This window comes from Monopterus albus, unplaced genomic scaffold, assembly GCF_001952655.1.
Source record: "Monopterus albus unplaced genomic scaffold, M_albus_1.0 scaffold126.1, whole genome shotgun sequence".
In the NCBI taxonomy this organism is placed as follows: domain Eukaryota; kingdom Metazoa; phylum Chordata; class Actinopteri; order Synbranchiformes; family Synbranchidae; genus Monopterus; species Monopterus albus.
In genome coordinates, this window is record NW_018128006.1 from 2397101 (window position 1) to 2412853 (window position 15753).

At 40.8% G+C, this 15753-nt stretch overlaps 2 protein-coding genes across 4 annotated transcripts in view; one reads left to right on the forward strand and one right to left on the reverse strand.

Moving 5' to 3' along the window:
- The window catches only part of atp13a2 (ATPase cation transporting 13A2), a 20242-nt gene extending 12641 nt beyond the window's left edge, over positions 1 to 7601 (forward strand). For all 3 annotated transcript variants that reach the window (XM_020612494.1, XM_020612492.1, XM_020612493.1), the window contains exons 15-29: positions 73 to 261; positions 363 to 569; positions 1603 to 1713; positions 2000 to 2156; positions 2370 to 2481; positions 2596 to 2720; positions 2936 to 3114; positions 3637 to 3729; positions 3841 to 3920; positions 4062 to 4214; positions 4357 to 4453; positions 5841 to 6064; positions 6206 to 6357; positions 6462 to 6634; positions 7310 to 7601. In XM_020612494.1, the coding sequence (XP_020468150.1) occupies positions 73 to 261; positions 363 to 569; positions 1603 to 1713; positions 2000 to 2156; positions 2370 to 2481; positions 2596 to 2720; positions 2936 to 3114; positions 3637 to 3729; positions 3841 to 3920; positions 4062 to 4214; positions 4357 to 4453; positions 5841 to 6064; positions 6206 to 6357; positions 6462 to 6634; positions 7310 to 7477 (2220 nt within the window). In that variant the 3' untranslated portion in view covers positions 7478 to 7601. The remainder of the gene's footprint in view (positions 1 to 72; positions 262 to 362; positions 570 to 1602; positions 1714 to 1999; positions 2157 to 2369; positions 2482 to 2595; positions 2721 to 2935; positions 3115 to 3636; positions 3730 to 3840; positions 3921 to 4061; positions 4215 to 4356; positions 4454 to 5840; positions 6065 to 6205; positions 6358 to 6461; positions 6635 to 7309) is intronic.
- A 1953-nt stretch (positions 7602 to 9554) lies between these two features.
- szrd1 (SUZ RNA binding domain containing 1) lies at positions 9555 to 14481 on the reverse strand. The gene is made up of 4 exons (XM_020612496.1): positions 14347 to 14481; positions 13049 to 13098; positions 11950 to 12216; positions 9555 to 9817 (listed from the first exon to the last, which is right to left on the reverse strand). The coding sequence occupies exons 1-4, from the start codon at positions 14392 to 14394 to the stop codon at positions 9706 to 9708; spliced, it is 477 nt and encodes a 158-aa protein (XP_020468152.1). The 5' UTR covers positions 14395 to 14481; the 3' UTR covers positions 9555 to 9705.
- Between the last annotated feature and the right edge of the window lie 1272 nt (positions 14482 to 15753).

Sequence of the window (15753 nt, forward strand, 5' to 3'; positions counted from 1 at the left end):
CAGCCGAAAGAAGAAGAAGAAGAACAAAAACAAGTAAAGTGATATCGGTGACTTTTATCTGGACATGTCTAGGCAACTTGGATGGAGTTGCTGATCAGGAGTTTGGATGTTGTGACCATCGCAGTGCCTCCTGCCCTGCCTGCAGCCATCACTGCTGGCACCATCTATGCCCAGCACAGGCTGAAGAGCCAGGGTGTCTTCTGCATCAGTCCACCACGCATCAATGTATGTGGCAAGGTCTCACTCTTCTGCTTTGATAAGGTGAGGAGGAATTTAACAGAGGTTTACTCTGTGTGTAGACGACAGTCATGGCCACTTCACATGTCCATTTGAATTTCATCAGAATACTTTTGTTTTCCCAGACAGGAACTCTGACGGAGGAGGGGCTGGATGTTTGGGGAGTGATGGAAGGGGGACCTGCTGGGTTCTCAGAGCTGGTCCCAGAGCCCAGACTCTTGCCCCCAGGCCTCATGCTCTCTGGATTAGCCTGCTGTCACACTGTGACGCTGCTGGAAGGTCAGCCCCTCGGAGACCCTCTGGAGCTGAAGATGGTCGAGTCCACTAGTTGGGTATGATAGCATAAAGCTTTTTTTTTTTTTTTCTTTTTTTTTTTTTCAAGAAGCACTTGACTTAAAAATTTTAATAACTGAATTGATTCAAGAGTTTTCAATAGTATCAGTAAATGAGAGTGTTACTGATACCAAACCCTTTTTGTCATTTAATGAAAGAAGACAGTGTTCTCAAATCAAACCAAATTTTATTTGAAAAGCCCAAAATCGTACATTTGCCTCAAAGCACTTTGCAATCTGTATAGCATATGACGCTCTGTGTCCTTAGACCCTTGAATTGGATAAGGAAAACTTCTCCAAAAAACCCTTTGACAGGAAAAAGAAATGGAAGAGCAACAGAGGGATGCTTCTTTTAGGATGGACACAACATGCAGTAGGGAGATCTACAGCAGGTTTTTTTGAACATACAGTCAAGTTAAAGGTGGTGGTGTACTGGACTACTTTATATTTAGAAATCTATTTTTGTCCTCCCAGCTACATAGATGAGAGGGTCAGAATATTAGGAACACCTGTGAATAGACTGTAAAAGCAGATTTTGCCGCCTCTTCTTTTCCCAGATCACTCTGTTATGTCATCTATACCTGTATTTGGATTGCACTGTCTAAAAGGGAGTCACTGAGTCTAGTCTCTGTGAAGGATAGAGCAGCAGAGCGTGAGAAGTCAGTTCGGTTGAGGAGGAGTTCATCCATTTTGTTGACTAGAGAGCAGAGATTCGCTAGATGGATAGATGGGAGAAGCGTCCAGGTTCCCTCTGTCAAAAGTTAAGGACAAAATGTTGCATTGAATTAAATACAATTGTACAGGTGTACCTAATAAAGTGGTCAGTGAGTGTATATCACAAATATTGTTGTTGAGGCAGTAGGCTTTTAACGTTGAATGATGGTTTTTTAAGTTACGCTCTCGTTCAAAGCTCACGACACAAGAACAACTTTGTTTTATCGCACCTCAGGTGACCCACTGTCCCACGTCACACTGTAACCTTTCATCTTCCATCATGACGTGAAGTATTGTCATATAAAATCTAATTTTCCAGACCCTCCACGAGCCAGAGGGAGATGAGATGGTGTTGGGTGAAGAGTTTGGGCATCACAAAGTTTTGGCTGTTATGAGACCACCTGCTCACCAGCTTCAAGCTCAAAGAACTGTGAGTGTCTCTACCGTCAGTATCATGTAGATCCATAGGGGGTTATTTGTTAACCACTAAAACACTGTTGTACAGGCACTGATATGTCTATTTCTTAACATTAGTGTTACATTTGGACAATGGGCCTAACATAGACGCACTGGGGCGTGGTGGGAAATGTGGGCACATCAGAAGTTTAGTGTGTTACTGCGTTTTCTGCAGTACCTTAAATATTGTGATCCATAAAGAGTGTCTGTGTCAAGGGTTTTTAGCTGTGCATAACTATTGTCTTTCATTTTACGGCCAGTCTACAAGTGAGGCGATGGCCATCGTTCAGAGGTTTCCCTTCTCCTCGACCCTGCAGAGGATGAGTGTGGTGACGGTGCCCTGTGGGGGACGCTCGGCTTTCGCTTTCATTAAAGGATCCCCAGAGATGGTGGCTAGCTTCTGCCGAGCAGACACAGGTCAGACATGTAATATTGGTAGTAACTAAAGCTTTAAAGGAAATGTTCACTCAGATGTTTCTTAATGATCTGGTTTAACTGTAATTGAAAGATTTCTAGTGATTTAGAATGAAAATATTTTTGCACAAATTCACGGCACTGAGTTGTCAGTGCCTGTCTTTCTCAAATGTAAATAGTGTAGCAGTTTGTGTTGTCTACCTGTTCCTCTTACAGTGCCAGCACAGTTCTCTAACAAACTGCGCAGCTTCTCCAGTGAAGGCCTCAGGGTTCTTGCACTTGGCTATAAATCATTAGATAGCAACACTGACTTTAGGACCATTGAACGGTGAGAACACAGTCTGCATTTATGATTTCTTTGTGGCAAAGCTCCTTCATAGGCACTTTTTAAAACTCTGCAACAGATTGATCTGTGTGTTAATGTAGCTGTGTCTGTCCACAGTGGGGAAGTAGAGAAAGACATGCAGTTTCTGGGCTTGCTGATGATGAAGAACTTGGTGAAGCCAGAGAGTCCCAGAGTTATTAACACCCTGAGACTGGCACACCTTCGTAGTGTCATGGTCACTGGTAAGATTTATTTTGCATTTGTATTTACCACAACACAATAACACAGCATAGTTGCTCTTTTTATTAAGGCATTTAAGTTTTTCTCTAGATTATTTTCTCTAATTTCCTCTTTACAAATATTGTCCTTTGCCTAGAAAATGAAGATTACTCAAATTCACATTGCAAGGTTATATGCTTTGTTATACCAGGGTCTTGCTTTGTCTTTTTTCACACAGGAGACAACATTTTAACAGCAGTTAATGTAGCAAAAAGCTGTGGGATGATGTGCGGTGATGAGAAGGTCATATTTGTTACTGCCACCCCCAACACCACAGAGTCTGTGCCCACCCTGAGGTTCAGCCTGGAAGACGGAACGGCCAATGGCACCCAAAGCTGCTCAGACGTTGTCACTCTGGTTGGTACTGCTCCTTAGGCTGTCTAAGTCTGTGGTGTACTCTGATGCCAAAATATCCCTTAGACATCTGTGAAGAGGAGAGTCATGGCTTTGTGTGAGGAATTTTTTAGTATTATTTTCTTGACATCTTTGTCCCTGGCAGCTTTGACTGTTACTGTGTAAAAAATATTAGAGATGACTTTCATCATATGTCAGGCTGAGTATGAACGATCGTCTTTTCCCAAGCAGACGTACTTTGGGACTTGAGTGACAACCGTGAAATGGCTTGATTGGGAGTAAAATCTTGAATATGGGTCCTAGAGTTTGGATCCCAGTAGCTTTAATACAGCTGTGTTAAAGCAGCTAAGCCTTACTTGTATACACACATTTACACATGCAAGATTTTACTATTTAGGTATGTCATGTTTAATAATTAAGTTTTAATCACAGTAAGATACATAAGAGCAAAGTTGAGGCCTACATTTTTATACTGTCAGGTTGAATTTTAGTTGTTGTTCTTGATATTTTCTCCTCTCCTCTCAGGGCTTGTACCAGGGTGGTTTTGGCTATCACTTGGCTATTAATGGCAAGTCCTTTGCTGCCCTCTGTGAGCACTTCCCTGACTATCTGCCAAAGGTAATATAAAATGTTCTGACAATGGATTGATTATGCTAATGCACCAGTTATATTTGGTTCAAACAGAGGCATGCGAGTCTCTTTTCTTGATACTGTATGTTCTCCTTTCAGGTTTTGATGCGAGCCACAGTATTTGCACGAATGGCTCCTGATCAGAAAACCCAGCTGGTGAAGGAGTTCCAGAAACTGAAGTGAGTTTTTTTAATAATATATCTGATTAACCATACAGCATTATGTTGTGACTGCTGGACAGCACTGACTGGCCAGTACTTGATGTTAAATAAGACACCAGTTATTATTTGAACTCTAATGGTGCCCTTCTGTTTCTGCAGCTATCGGGTGGGCATGTGTGGAGATGGGGCCAATGACTGTGGAGCCCTGCGAGCTGCTGATGTCGGAGTTTCCCTGTCTGAGGCTGAGGCTTCGGTTGCTTCTCCTTTCACTTCCAAGACCGAAAACATCAGTTGCGTGCCACTGCTTATCAGGTGAGGAAGTAGAAGGCTTTAAAAGTGTTGGAAATTAGAAAAGCACTTTTAAATAGGGATGACACCTTTTGAAAATCAGACCAGTAATATTGACAGTATATTATCTGCTGTGGAAGAAATAAAACTTTTTCTGCCTCTGCAGAGAGGGAAGATGTTCTCTGGTCACCTCCTTCAGTATCTTTAGATACATGGCCCTGTACAGCCTTGTTCAGTTCTGCTCTGTCCTCATCCTCTACACAGTGAGTAGTAGCTCATCACACTCTTGCTTTCAAAGTTACACCCTTTCCCTGCTTAGTCCCTGGTGGATCAATACTGTGCCATTTCGGCTCATGACTGCAGTTTCTTCCTTCACCTTTATTTATTTTTTAAAGCTGAATTAACTGACTTTTAAGGGCAAAATGAGAGTCAAAACAAACTGAAGCAGTATCCCCTCCTCTTTGCCCCTCCTGCCCTGTCTGTGAAAGTAGGTCTTGTGTGTTCATGACAGAGACAGTTGTGGCAGTCAGGTAGCGCAGCAGTAATAACTGGCTCCAGAACTAATGTATACAGAATATAGAGCTCGTGGCGCATTGCAGCGACACCATGTCAAATAAAGAGATTTACATTTTTGCAATATGCATATGTATGTCTAACATTGTTTGTAGCAGATGTATCTGCAGTAACACAAGCAAATTTTCCAGAGGAATGTTTTTTCCCCAACCAATAATATTGATACAGTACTAATTTTCTGGCCACTGTCACATTCAATGTTACATACTTGACACACATAACCACGAATTGTATGTGAAACATGACAAATCGCATGTTGTGCTTCGATAGTGGAACAAACTCTCCATTTTTTTTTTGTTGATTTGATGGCGTAAATTTTAACGTCTCACTGAAATGCTACGTGGGCTGCAGTGTTATGCCCGACATAAACTGGAGTAAAACAAAGTGAGAATTAGCTGAATTACTTTACTAATCCAGGAAAATGTGGTGGTTTCTGCTAATTGGACAACAAAACACAAATTCTGCAGTCAGTTGGAACGACTCAGTTACAACCAGAATAACTCAATACAAAGGTACAGAATTGAAAAGCTAATGCTAGCTTGCTAATGATGCTGACTTATACACGTTATGGTCTTGCAGAAAAAAATCCACATCTGCATCACATTTTAGTCCTTTGATGCTTTTAATACGCTCCATCTCTGACATGCCAAACAGATATTAGTCCTGGTTTTGCCTCGTTCTTTGTTGCACTCTTTCTGTGCTACAGAACATGGGCTCTTGGGTCTAGCAGATCTGCTCCCGTCCTGAGTTGTACCTGCAGAGGGAGCCTCCATGATCTCTTTGGAATGAGCCATACTGGTTTGAAAAATGCATCTTATAACCTCAGATCAGTGAGGCTGTGGAAGAAGTGCAGTGCAGATTTTAACAGTGGCCACAGAGGGCAAAAAATAAACACAAGGCCTGAAGATAACGGTGTGGTGTGGGGGGTTTAGGACAGCAGGGGGAAAACACTTGTAGACAATTTTTTTTTTTTGATATATCCAAATTTGTCCTAAATCTCAGTTAATGCAGCTTTAAAGAGCTCATAATGAAATGTAACTTGATGGTGTGTGTGTGTGTGTGTGTGTGTGTCTACAGTTTAAGACAACCATAGGTGACCTGCAGTTCCTGTTTTTTGACATTGCTTTGGTGACTCTGCTGGCCATCGTGATGGGAAAAGGAGGCCCCAGTAAAGAGCTGCACCCCTGCAGACCCCCGGCCAGTCTGCTGACCCTGCCTGTCTTCTGCACCCTCTTCACCCACACCTGTATGATCATCCTGGGCCAGCTGGCTGCGCTCTTCATCACTACCTCACAGGAATGGTTGGTACAGTGACACGTGGCTACAAACAACTTGTGTACATGATATCAAAACAAAATAAATTGTCTGAGTTAGGAAATGACCAGCCATTTACACTTTAATATATTGTACAGCTTCATTCTTTTATAACTCTATTATTTTAGGTATATTCCGCTCAATTCAACAGTGTTTGGAGCAGCCAATCTGCCCAATATGGAGAACACCAGTGTGTTTGCCTTGTCAGGTTTCCAGTACATCATCATGGCTGTGGTGGTCACAAAGGGCTACCCTCATAAGAAACCTCTCTACTTCAATGGCAAGTCATCAAAAATGTGCAAAGATAATGCTTTTGGGTTGGAATGGTGATTTTAGATTTATGACCCTTAACTGTTTTATTTTTTCTTCATGTTATATTTGCAGTGATTTTCCTCTGTCTGTTGTTTGTCCTCTTTGCCCTGATGACGTGGCTGGTGGTGTATCCTGGGCCTGCCGTTTGCCAAGTATTTAAACTGTACAACTTCTCCGATACAAATTTTAAAATGCTGCTCGTTGCTCTGGCTTCTCTCTGCTTCCTCGTCTGTTTTGTTGTGGAGGTGAGTGTGGATATGAAATTTTAATATTCCTTTTTGGGACAGATAAAATGTAGATGGAAAAATAGCTGCCTTAGCCATTTGCTCCAACACCAACCAAATGAAATGTGGCTGTAATTAATGTTGGGATTCTCCAAAATTTAGCTTTGAAGACCCTTACAGGCTGGAAAAATTGGAATATTTTTCTTGACAAAGAAACTAGTGACTAGTCATCTTAAGGTCATGTCATGGCAACATTATGTGGTTTCGTTATCTTCGGATGAGTGTGACTGCTGATGTCGCCATTTTGGCCATGTCTACTTTGTAGAAGAGGTTTGCAAGTTCACTGGGACTTCCTCGTTAAATAAAGGTCAAAATATTTGACATGGTGTAGTAGAAAAAGCGCAGGTGTAAATATTAAAATGAATGATGCTGAATTTCATGTCAGCATAGCAGCCTTGTTATTGTCACGCTGGCTCAGTCATCATTCCTTTAATGAAACACGAGCACAGTAGGGCCACCATTAATGCCGTTGGTAATACCTGTACTTTTCCTACTATGGCAAGTCCAAAATATATGCTGTTAAAAAGGCCTACTGTCCATTTTCATCATTAAATATTTTAAATTGGCAGTCTGTGTATTCGTAAAAGACCTTGTTAATTTAAAGTTGCTTTTTTTTTTCCGCCCTCCCCTCTCCAGCTGCTGGTAGACTTGGGTATCCTGAACTGTCTTCAGTTACTGCGTGGAAGGCGTCTGTCCAAGAAACAGTATAAACGTCTGCAAGTCCTATTGTCTGACTCACCATCATGGCCACCTCTTAATCAAACCCTGTTCCCCGCAGACAGTACAGTCATCAACATGAGGTAGCATCTGCCTTCCCCCTGTTGGACACTGACTTCACCGACAATGCAAAGTCATGTTTACTGTATTAATAAAAAGCATTATATGTAAACTTTAGTGTGTATTATGTTAATACAGTATTAGTACACTGCATTAGTGTGTGTGTGCATGTTTTTGCCAATTTACTCATCACAAACAATTTCTCTCATGGGGTATGTGCCCATGGAGATGGGTTTTGGTGTTATTTGCCCAGGTTTTCCGATTTCCACCTTTTCAATACAGTGGAGGTGAATGAAATTTCATTTGTGGTCCTTTACACTGGATAACCCTCTGGTCCTGCTGTGATCAGCAGCCACTGGAATTACTTTAACCAAATCATGTTCCATGGAGGTTGAATGTAATTCAATGTAAACCAATGACCATGGCATTAAACACCACTTTTTGCAAATCATTTTATTAAATCTATTTACAGGCAGTTGTGTTGTCACTCAGAGCTCAGCTACAACAGTCTGTCTCCTACTAGATTTCCCAAACAATCTCTTACCAGTATTATGAAAACTCCCTCTGATATAGTTTCTTGAGCTAAAATGTTAACCAGGAAGTAAAGATTTGATACAGGAGGCACAAGCTGAATTCAACCATTATAGAAACTTCTCTATGGATGTGCACCAGTGAATATGGCTTTGAGATCTGTTTTAACAAAGGTGAACTGACATTTACTGGGCACAATGGACAGCCAGGTAGCCCCTACCTCTGTTCAACCAAAATCTCTCTCTACTTTAAGGTTTTAGTTTCATACTGTGACCAAGATGCCAAAAAAGAAAAAAGGCATTCATCTTGGAACATAGTTACAGCTACATTTCACCACACACTGTATAATGCTGTTTCCAACAAAGTGCCAGCCCAAGCTTAAATATGGGCATTTGCTGTTTGAGTAATCAAACCTGCTGGAAAAATACAATCAATTCATTTCATTCATTCGGTCGTATTCGCTTGTATCCGATTTCCTACGTGCAGTACATCAGTGAAAGACATGAAACAAGTACGCTGCTGATGAGGTGGAGATACGCTGGAGAGGCTTGTCAAGTACAGCAGTAGATTTATTCCATCTGAACCTCCTTTGAATTGCTGCCAACACAATCTTCAAATAATGACATCTGTATTAACCGATACACTTACATGTTTAGGATTTTTTTTTTGGTTCATTGATTAAAATACTGCTCTGACATCTTATACAAAAGGCAGAAAAGCTATTTAAAAATGGATTTAAATCTACATTCTCATTTGTTTTTTGTTTTTTTGCTTTTACCTTGAAATAGAAATGACGTGACAACCCAAGGAAGACCAGACAGCTGAAATATATATATAAAAAAAAATTAAATAGAACTTGTCAGCTATGCAGCCTGACACCTGACCATTACACTCAGTTTAAATCAAATGAAAGTTTATATAATGGGGTGCAGTAACAATGCTGACAGCTCAGTTAAGTTGGTACTCGGCCATAATCGTGTACTTACTGTAAAGATCTGACAACACAAGCTGCGGCCTTCGGTTTTTGTTAAAATGTAGCATCAGCAACAGTGGAAAACTGTTTCCTATTTCATAAAACCAGCAGTTATGTTTATTTTAAAACTCTTCAATATTAAATGCTCTTTTATTAAACTTGTTCTTGTTTGTGTATAATGTGAAGTACTTTATTAGTACTCGGTAGATGGAGCATCACTAGAATATATATGACAAGCAAAAGAAAAAAGATTAAAAAAAATGTTGTGATCCAACATCTTAAAAATTAAAAACATGAAAAGGTATGACAAGTGATGTCTGTTATTATTGCTGGGGAGAAGTTGCTGCACAAGTGAAGTACCAGCTTCTCTCTTTTTGCTATGGCCTGTCACCTCTCTCTCTCTCTGCCATCCTTTAAGTCTCTGCTTCTGCCTTGCAAGTGTCCTGAGACGGAGCTGCTGGGGACTGAAGGAGGTGAGGAGTGTCTCTTAAAGGGATCATCACAGTGAGTCCAGAAGAAGTCAATCACAGTGTCAAACAGACTGGACTGGTGAGACAAAAGAGGACATTGACTTCCTCCTAGAGATCCTCACTCTCCCAGGACTGCTGGGGGTGGGGTGGGGGGTGGGGGCAGCAGTGTGGCCGTGCTCACAGCACATCCAATATATTGGAAATGAAGGAAGGACGTTTAAGAATACAGTGCTTTCTTGCTCTCAGGAGGCCACTGATGGCTTGGAGGCTCCTGGGCCCATTTATCTGTTCTGTCGGAACCCTTGGCTACCATCTGGGCCGGCTGGCTGCCGGACAGTGTGATTATTTGACCGGGTGTCCTCTGAAGGCAGTGTAGAGTTATGGTGCCCTGGCCTGGCAGAAAAAGATTAAACAGGAATAAATTAGAGAGAGCAGCCTTTTCCACATGCTAGCTGCTGGACAGAAACTGCACACAGCTCGTTTCCAGTTGGCAACGTTCTGCAGCATTCTTGTTTTCAGTGGACATCTTTTTTCTGAACTGTTCCAAATACAGAATCCCTGCGGTCTCACATTACCTCTGCCAAGCAGGTTATGTTTTAGGTTCAGTGCGTGTGTTTGTTGGTTAGCAGGATTACAGACAAACGGCTGGATGAGTCATCATCATAAGTACAGACATTGGTGGGGACCAACCCTTGAATAGGGGTGTAAGAAACATCAATACACCTGAGTATTGCGATATTATGTTTCACAATACTGTATCAATTCTCAAAAACAGTATGGATTTTTAATTAATAGTTAATATGCCACCTGGGAGGTGGCTCGGGCATCTGTTTCAGATGCCTCTTGGGCGCCTTCCTAGGGAGGTGTTCCGGCCTGTCCCACCGGGAGGAGGCCCCGGGGAAGACCCAGGACACGCTGGAGGGACTATGTCTCTCGGCTGGCCTGGGAACGCCTCGGCAAAAAAAAATTCCCCCGGAGGAGCTGGAGGAGGGTGTCTGGAGAGAGGGAAGTCTGGGCATCTTTGCTTAGGCTGCTGCCCTCGCGACCCGGTTCCGGATAAGCGGAGGAAAATGGATGGATGGGTTAATATGCCAAGTAGTGCTATGTTGTTGGATGTGACAAATGCAAATGCAGATTCCTGTTCTGATTGCATAAAAAGTTAACTTTTTACAGATATTATACATATGGTGGTGTGTTATTTTATGACTTTTTCTAAAAGTAGATTTTTTTTTAAAATTGCTTTGTTTATAGTATTGCAACAGACTGAATTGTAACCCCTGAATTGTTATTGTGATACGTATCATCAGATTCCTGCCAATACACGGCCCTACTCTAGAAGTATTATATTTTGGCTGAAAAAGGTCAAGGTCATAAAAAAATTTTTAAAAATCCCAATCTTTAACATGGGGCAAAAAAGAACCCATTATATCTCCATTAAAAGTTTTTTTTTTGTATGAAATTTGACACACATGTAGGGTAATAATGTCTAACAGCAGACCAAATTTCATCAGGACCTGATCCAGATTCCAGATCTGATGGCCATTTAAAGTTAACATTAACAACCCTATTTAATGCATATTTTCTGCCTTAACTTGGCCTATAATACAGATAGAACCCTGAAATGTAAGGTAAAGTAAGATGCACAGTTGATTTGAGTTTCGGTCATTTTTTTACACCGTGCAAATGTTTTGATGCTTTTTATTTTGGCACAGTTCAAATCTATTCAAATTTCCACTTTTCTGTCAATTAACATATTAGTGTAAAGAAGACAGTCATTCTAGTTCTGCAGAGATGCATCAGAGACCCGTTTCTAATTACTGTCTCCACATTCAATAACCTGGACATACTGTTTGTCCAGACAAGCCTATAAGGCAGAAAAACAATGTGCCTACCTGTTGTAGTCTAAACCATTAAACCATAAGCAACGCCACCCTAGTTTAATCAATCCAGCTGTCTACACAGGCTAAATTACAAATCTACATGACCAAAGGGATATTTTCATACTTCAAGTCTATTCTTGTGCATTTTACATACATGACTACAGTAACTGTGCTTGACTCTGAATACTTACAAAACACAGGTGATCCACAACTCAGCACTGTGCCTGAACACATCCTGTGTAGACACATGTGAATCATCTGAGCTACTGCTTTATTAACATGCTGCTCACACTATACTTCAGTGTAGACACAGTGCAAGGTTTATAGCCTTTACATATCTTTTTTTTCCTTGAGAAACACCTATTTTGCTTCTAATTTAAGTTATAGTCTAACAGTACTAAAGAAGTTAGTGAATAGTGAAATAATTCAGAATCAAATGTCAAATTAAACTGTAAATCAAACAAAACCTGTTCTGGAATCTGAGAGGAGAATGTGCTTTGGAGAAAGATACACTGAAATACTCAACAACCAAAGATTTTAATTACTGGAATCAATTGCGGCACAACATGGAACACACCAATTACAGCAAGGCTGTGTTAAACTGTGACTAAAACCTTTACACTCTCAGTATTTGTGTATCATTACCTGTCAGTGTTGGGCTTGTCCTGAGGCATATCCTCTGGGCAGGCACTGCCCAATATTCTCTTCCTGGCCTCGGCGTACTCCGCCTCACGCTGAGCCAGAGACTTGACCTGTGGTGTGGGCCTGTTCTGATTCAAGGGTGATCCCAGTGATCCATTACTTGTAGGCCGCTTCAAAATGCGAATCTGAGGTGGGGGTGCTGCTGGTAGAGAGTCATCCTGTATCATCATGGTCTTCAACAGAGATCGTGAAGAATTATAACCAGACTCCCTAGAAGCAGACCAACAGGACACAATCCATGCAGAATTACCAATATGACAGGCAGGCAGAGGCCATTAAATTAAAGAGAAGTAGGCAGTGCCTACAACTTAAGATTTTTTTTTTTCAAAACCCCAATATATTTATTACCAATCAAGTTTCTCTCTGCTTAGTTGCAAAATTACATATGTGATTTCTAAATTGTCAGGATCCATTCTTCATTTCAGCTAATTAAAATAAAAAAGGAATTTGTTCATTTTTGACTGAAATACACAAACAATACACTGGTCCAACTTTTCAACTCCCAATTCCAATATTTCAGCTTAGAGTATCTACTAACACCAAAGCCAACACCGGTGTTTAATATTTCCAAGACTCAAAATGTCTATACTAAACTGCATGGTACTTATCTGGATCATTATTATGTAAGGTTACATGATTGCTATTGGCACTAGAAATTATTTGGTGGCCCACTGTGGGATCAATACAGTACTTACCTACCTGTGACTGCATAAATGTAATTTAAAACAAAAACATTGACTGCTTTTAAATTGTGGATCAGTCAAATCTGGCCACTACTCAGTGAACTTAATAAAATCAGTGTTGACCCTCATATGGACCCAGTGAATTACAAAACTGCATTATTACTTCTTAGAAGATCACTTGTATGATGAACTGAAGAGTGAATCATAGTAATTTATAAAACATCTTAGATAATGTTTAAGTATGTACTTCAAAAAACAGGACACATAAGCGAAACAATGTTATTTTGAATGGAAACTGAAGCAACTATTATAAAGTGCCGAATTTGGTCCATGTTTCTTGTACATTCTTTAAGTCTTACTTTTCTTTCTGACTGATCCTTAGCTTCTCTTCTAACCGCTTTTCCATTTCCTGTAGGGGAAAAATAGTCCAGACACAATCAACTTGGTCAGATTGATTTAGGATGGAAAGAAAAGTGCGACAGCTAACAGGCAAGCACCAAAGTGGATGGAGAGCAGGATTCAGTTACAAGCTATTTATACACGTGTAGGACAGCTGCCAAGTCATAACAGAGAGAGTGCTCAACTAGCTAACATTAGCCGGCTGATGTTGCCATTGAAAATGGTTAATATAAAGTTGGCTAAGGCTCATTTTTATTAAATTTTACATCGACTACCCACACTAAAATATGTTGAAAAGATATATAACTTAAGTTCGGACTATCGGCTAACGTTGTTGATAAGCTAACGACGGTCTGCCAAGCTACCCTGACCACCGCTAATGTTAGCGAAATGTTGCCAGTTTGTCGACATAACAAGCACGCTACTGGGCCACCAGTTGACAGTGTTGTCCAACCATTCACCGGCCTTGTAAACTGACAGGAAACCACAAAGTTAGTTCAACGAGATACCATACAGCTAACGTTACAGTTAGAAATGTGTTAACACAAATGTAGTGTCCATGTACACATTTCTGTACTGTACATAACGTTATGCGATCTCATATGTACTCATATTCACTTTATGACAGTAAATCCTAAAGTGATTCAAAGTGCTGCTAGTCGTCCACGGAGAAGGAATGGGGTGAACCATTGATCAAGTTAACATTTTTCTAAAACGAGATGTTATCAAACGTAACTATGCCGAACTAAATATAAATAAATATAATAGTTTATATTGTGAAATGTGTGTAGATTAGCCAATCAGTAAACCAATATTTAAGTGCTATATTTTACATGGTAGCCATTCCATCTTTTACTAGTTTAGCAATAGCTAACGTCAGACGTAGCATTTATACTGCTGTTAGACCTTTACTTCAACGGGTTTAGCTCACGACACTATTATTTGTTAGCTGAACATTGTTAGCGCATCTTAAGGCGCAATAACGCTGTCAGATACGTTAGATGTACAGTTAGTTATTAAACGTCACTTGGCTAGTTGGCTGTGTCCCGGTTAAGACTGTCTCGGATGCTAGCTACTTGACGTTAGCTCGCTAAGTCGCCTAAAGCTATCGTTAGCATTAGCCACATCGTCGGCCCGCGGGAGTCGTTAACATGAAACGACTACATAAGAACTTCTAAAAGCAACAATGTAAATACAAAGACGCTACCAACTGATATTTGCATTAAACTGTAGATACAGAAAGCTTTATATTACTTACCCCACTATCAGCAGCTTCCTCCCAACTTTCGGCGATCTCCTCATCCATGTTTCATTTTGCTCAGACACGCTGTGGAGCCAAAAGCTGCTGCTATAAACCCCGCCCATCTGCTGTCTACGGCCTGTGACGTTAACACCGGTGGATTTCCCCACAGCATGGCATCCCCCCACACAGCTGATTAGAAATGAGACTAAAGCGGCTAATGACTGTTCAGTTAGATGAGACAAAGGGACTAACGACGGTACAATGTTTATCTAAAAGTAAAATTCATCCTTTTCATGATTTTGTTTCTTGCAAGGTGGACTGCTGAAATGTACTGTTTGGCCTCCCCAAAAAGACCATTAGACTAAAATACAGTCCATTTACCATCTGCAACTCGTTCAAAATGCAGCTGCTAGAATAGTGACAAACACCAAGAAGAATTCATTACTACTTTTATTTTTTACACTCTGTCTTCTTTCGATCTTTCTTCTTTTCTTTTACTTAGTATTTTAATGTTTTATGTATATATGCATTATGCAAGGTACTATGAATTTCCATTGTGTATGAAAATGTGCTATACAAATAAACTTGGCTTCTGTTTTAGTTCTGAACATACTAGAGGTATGTGAACTGCATTCAGCCCAGGGGCACTGTAACTGCTTTCTTATTTGATGTGGCTCTCCTCCCCATTAAAAAAAATCTCATGTGATATTCAGGGACGACTGACATAAAGTATAGAAACTATGAACGGAAACAGTTCATTCCTTGGCACCATTTGTGTTTATGTATATTGTAGTGACCTCCGGCGCGGAGGAGAGGAGCGAATCCTAACTGTGCAGCTAACTGGCTAGCGGGGTGCTAGCACCTACGTAAGACTAACACTTTACGAACGGGCTCCGTGCACCGCACAGCTCTAACAATTCCTGGAGGATCACACCTTCCCCTTATGTCACTGGCACAGTGTGCACCCTCACCCTGAATTGCTCTTCAGTGGCGTAATTCACTGTTCTCAAATCACAGCACGTCAGCCAGCTCTCACTTGTCTTTTATTTTCTCAGTCACAGCCACAACAACTAACACACACAGGCATTATACAGCGAAAACACTTCCAATCGAACAGCAGTCAACAGGTTCGAGCACCGAATGCTCGATGCAACCCAACACACACAGCATGAACCCAACAGTCATTTTTAACCCCTCAAAATACAACAATAACAAGAACCGTAAAACACAATGACTCAGGATTATACCACAATATTACGCAAACTATTTACACATTTGCATAATGCTTGCCGCTGTCACTAACCCTCCCGCTGGCTGGCATAGTATAAAGCCATAGTATACTTGTACATCTGCTTAATTTCTGTTATTGTAACTCTTTCATTTCAAAGACTGGTGTGACAGGTAAAAATGCAAAGTCTGAAT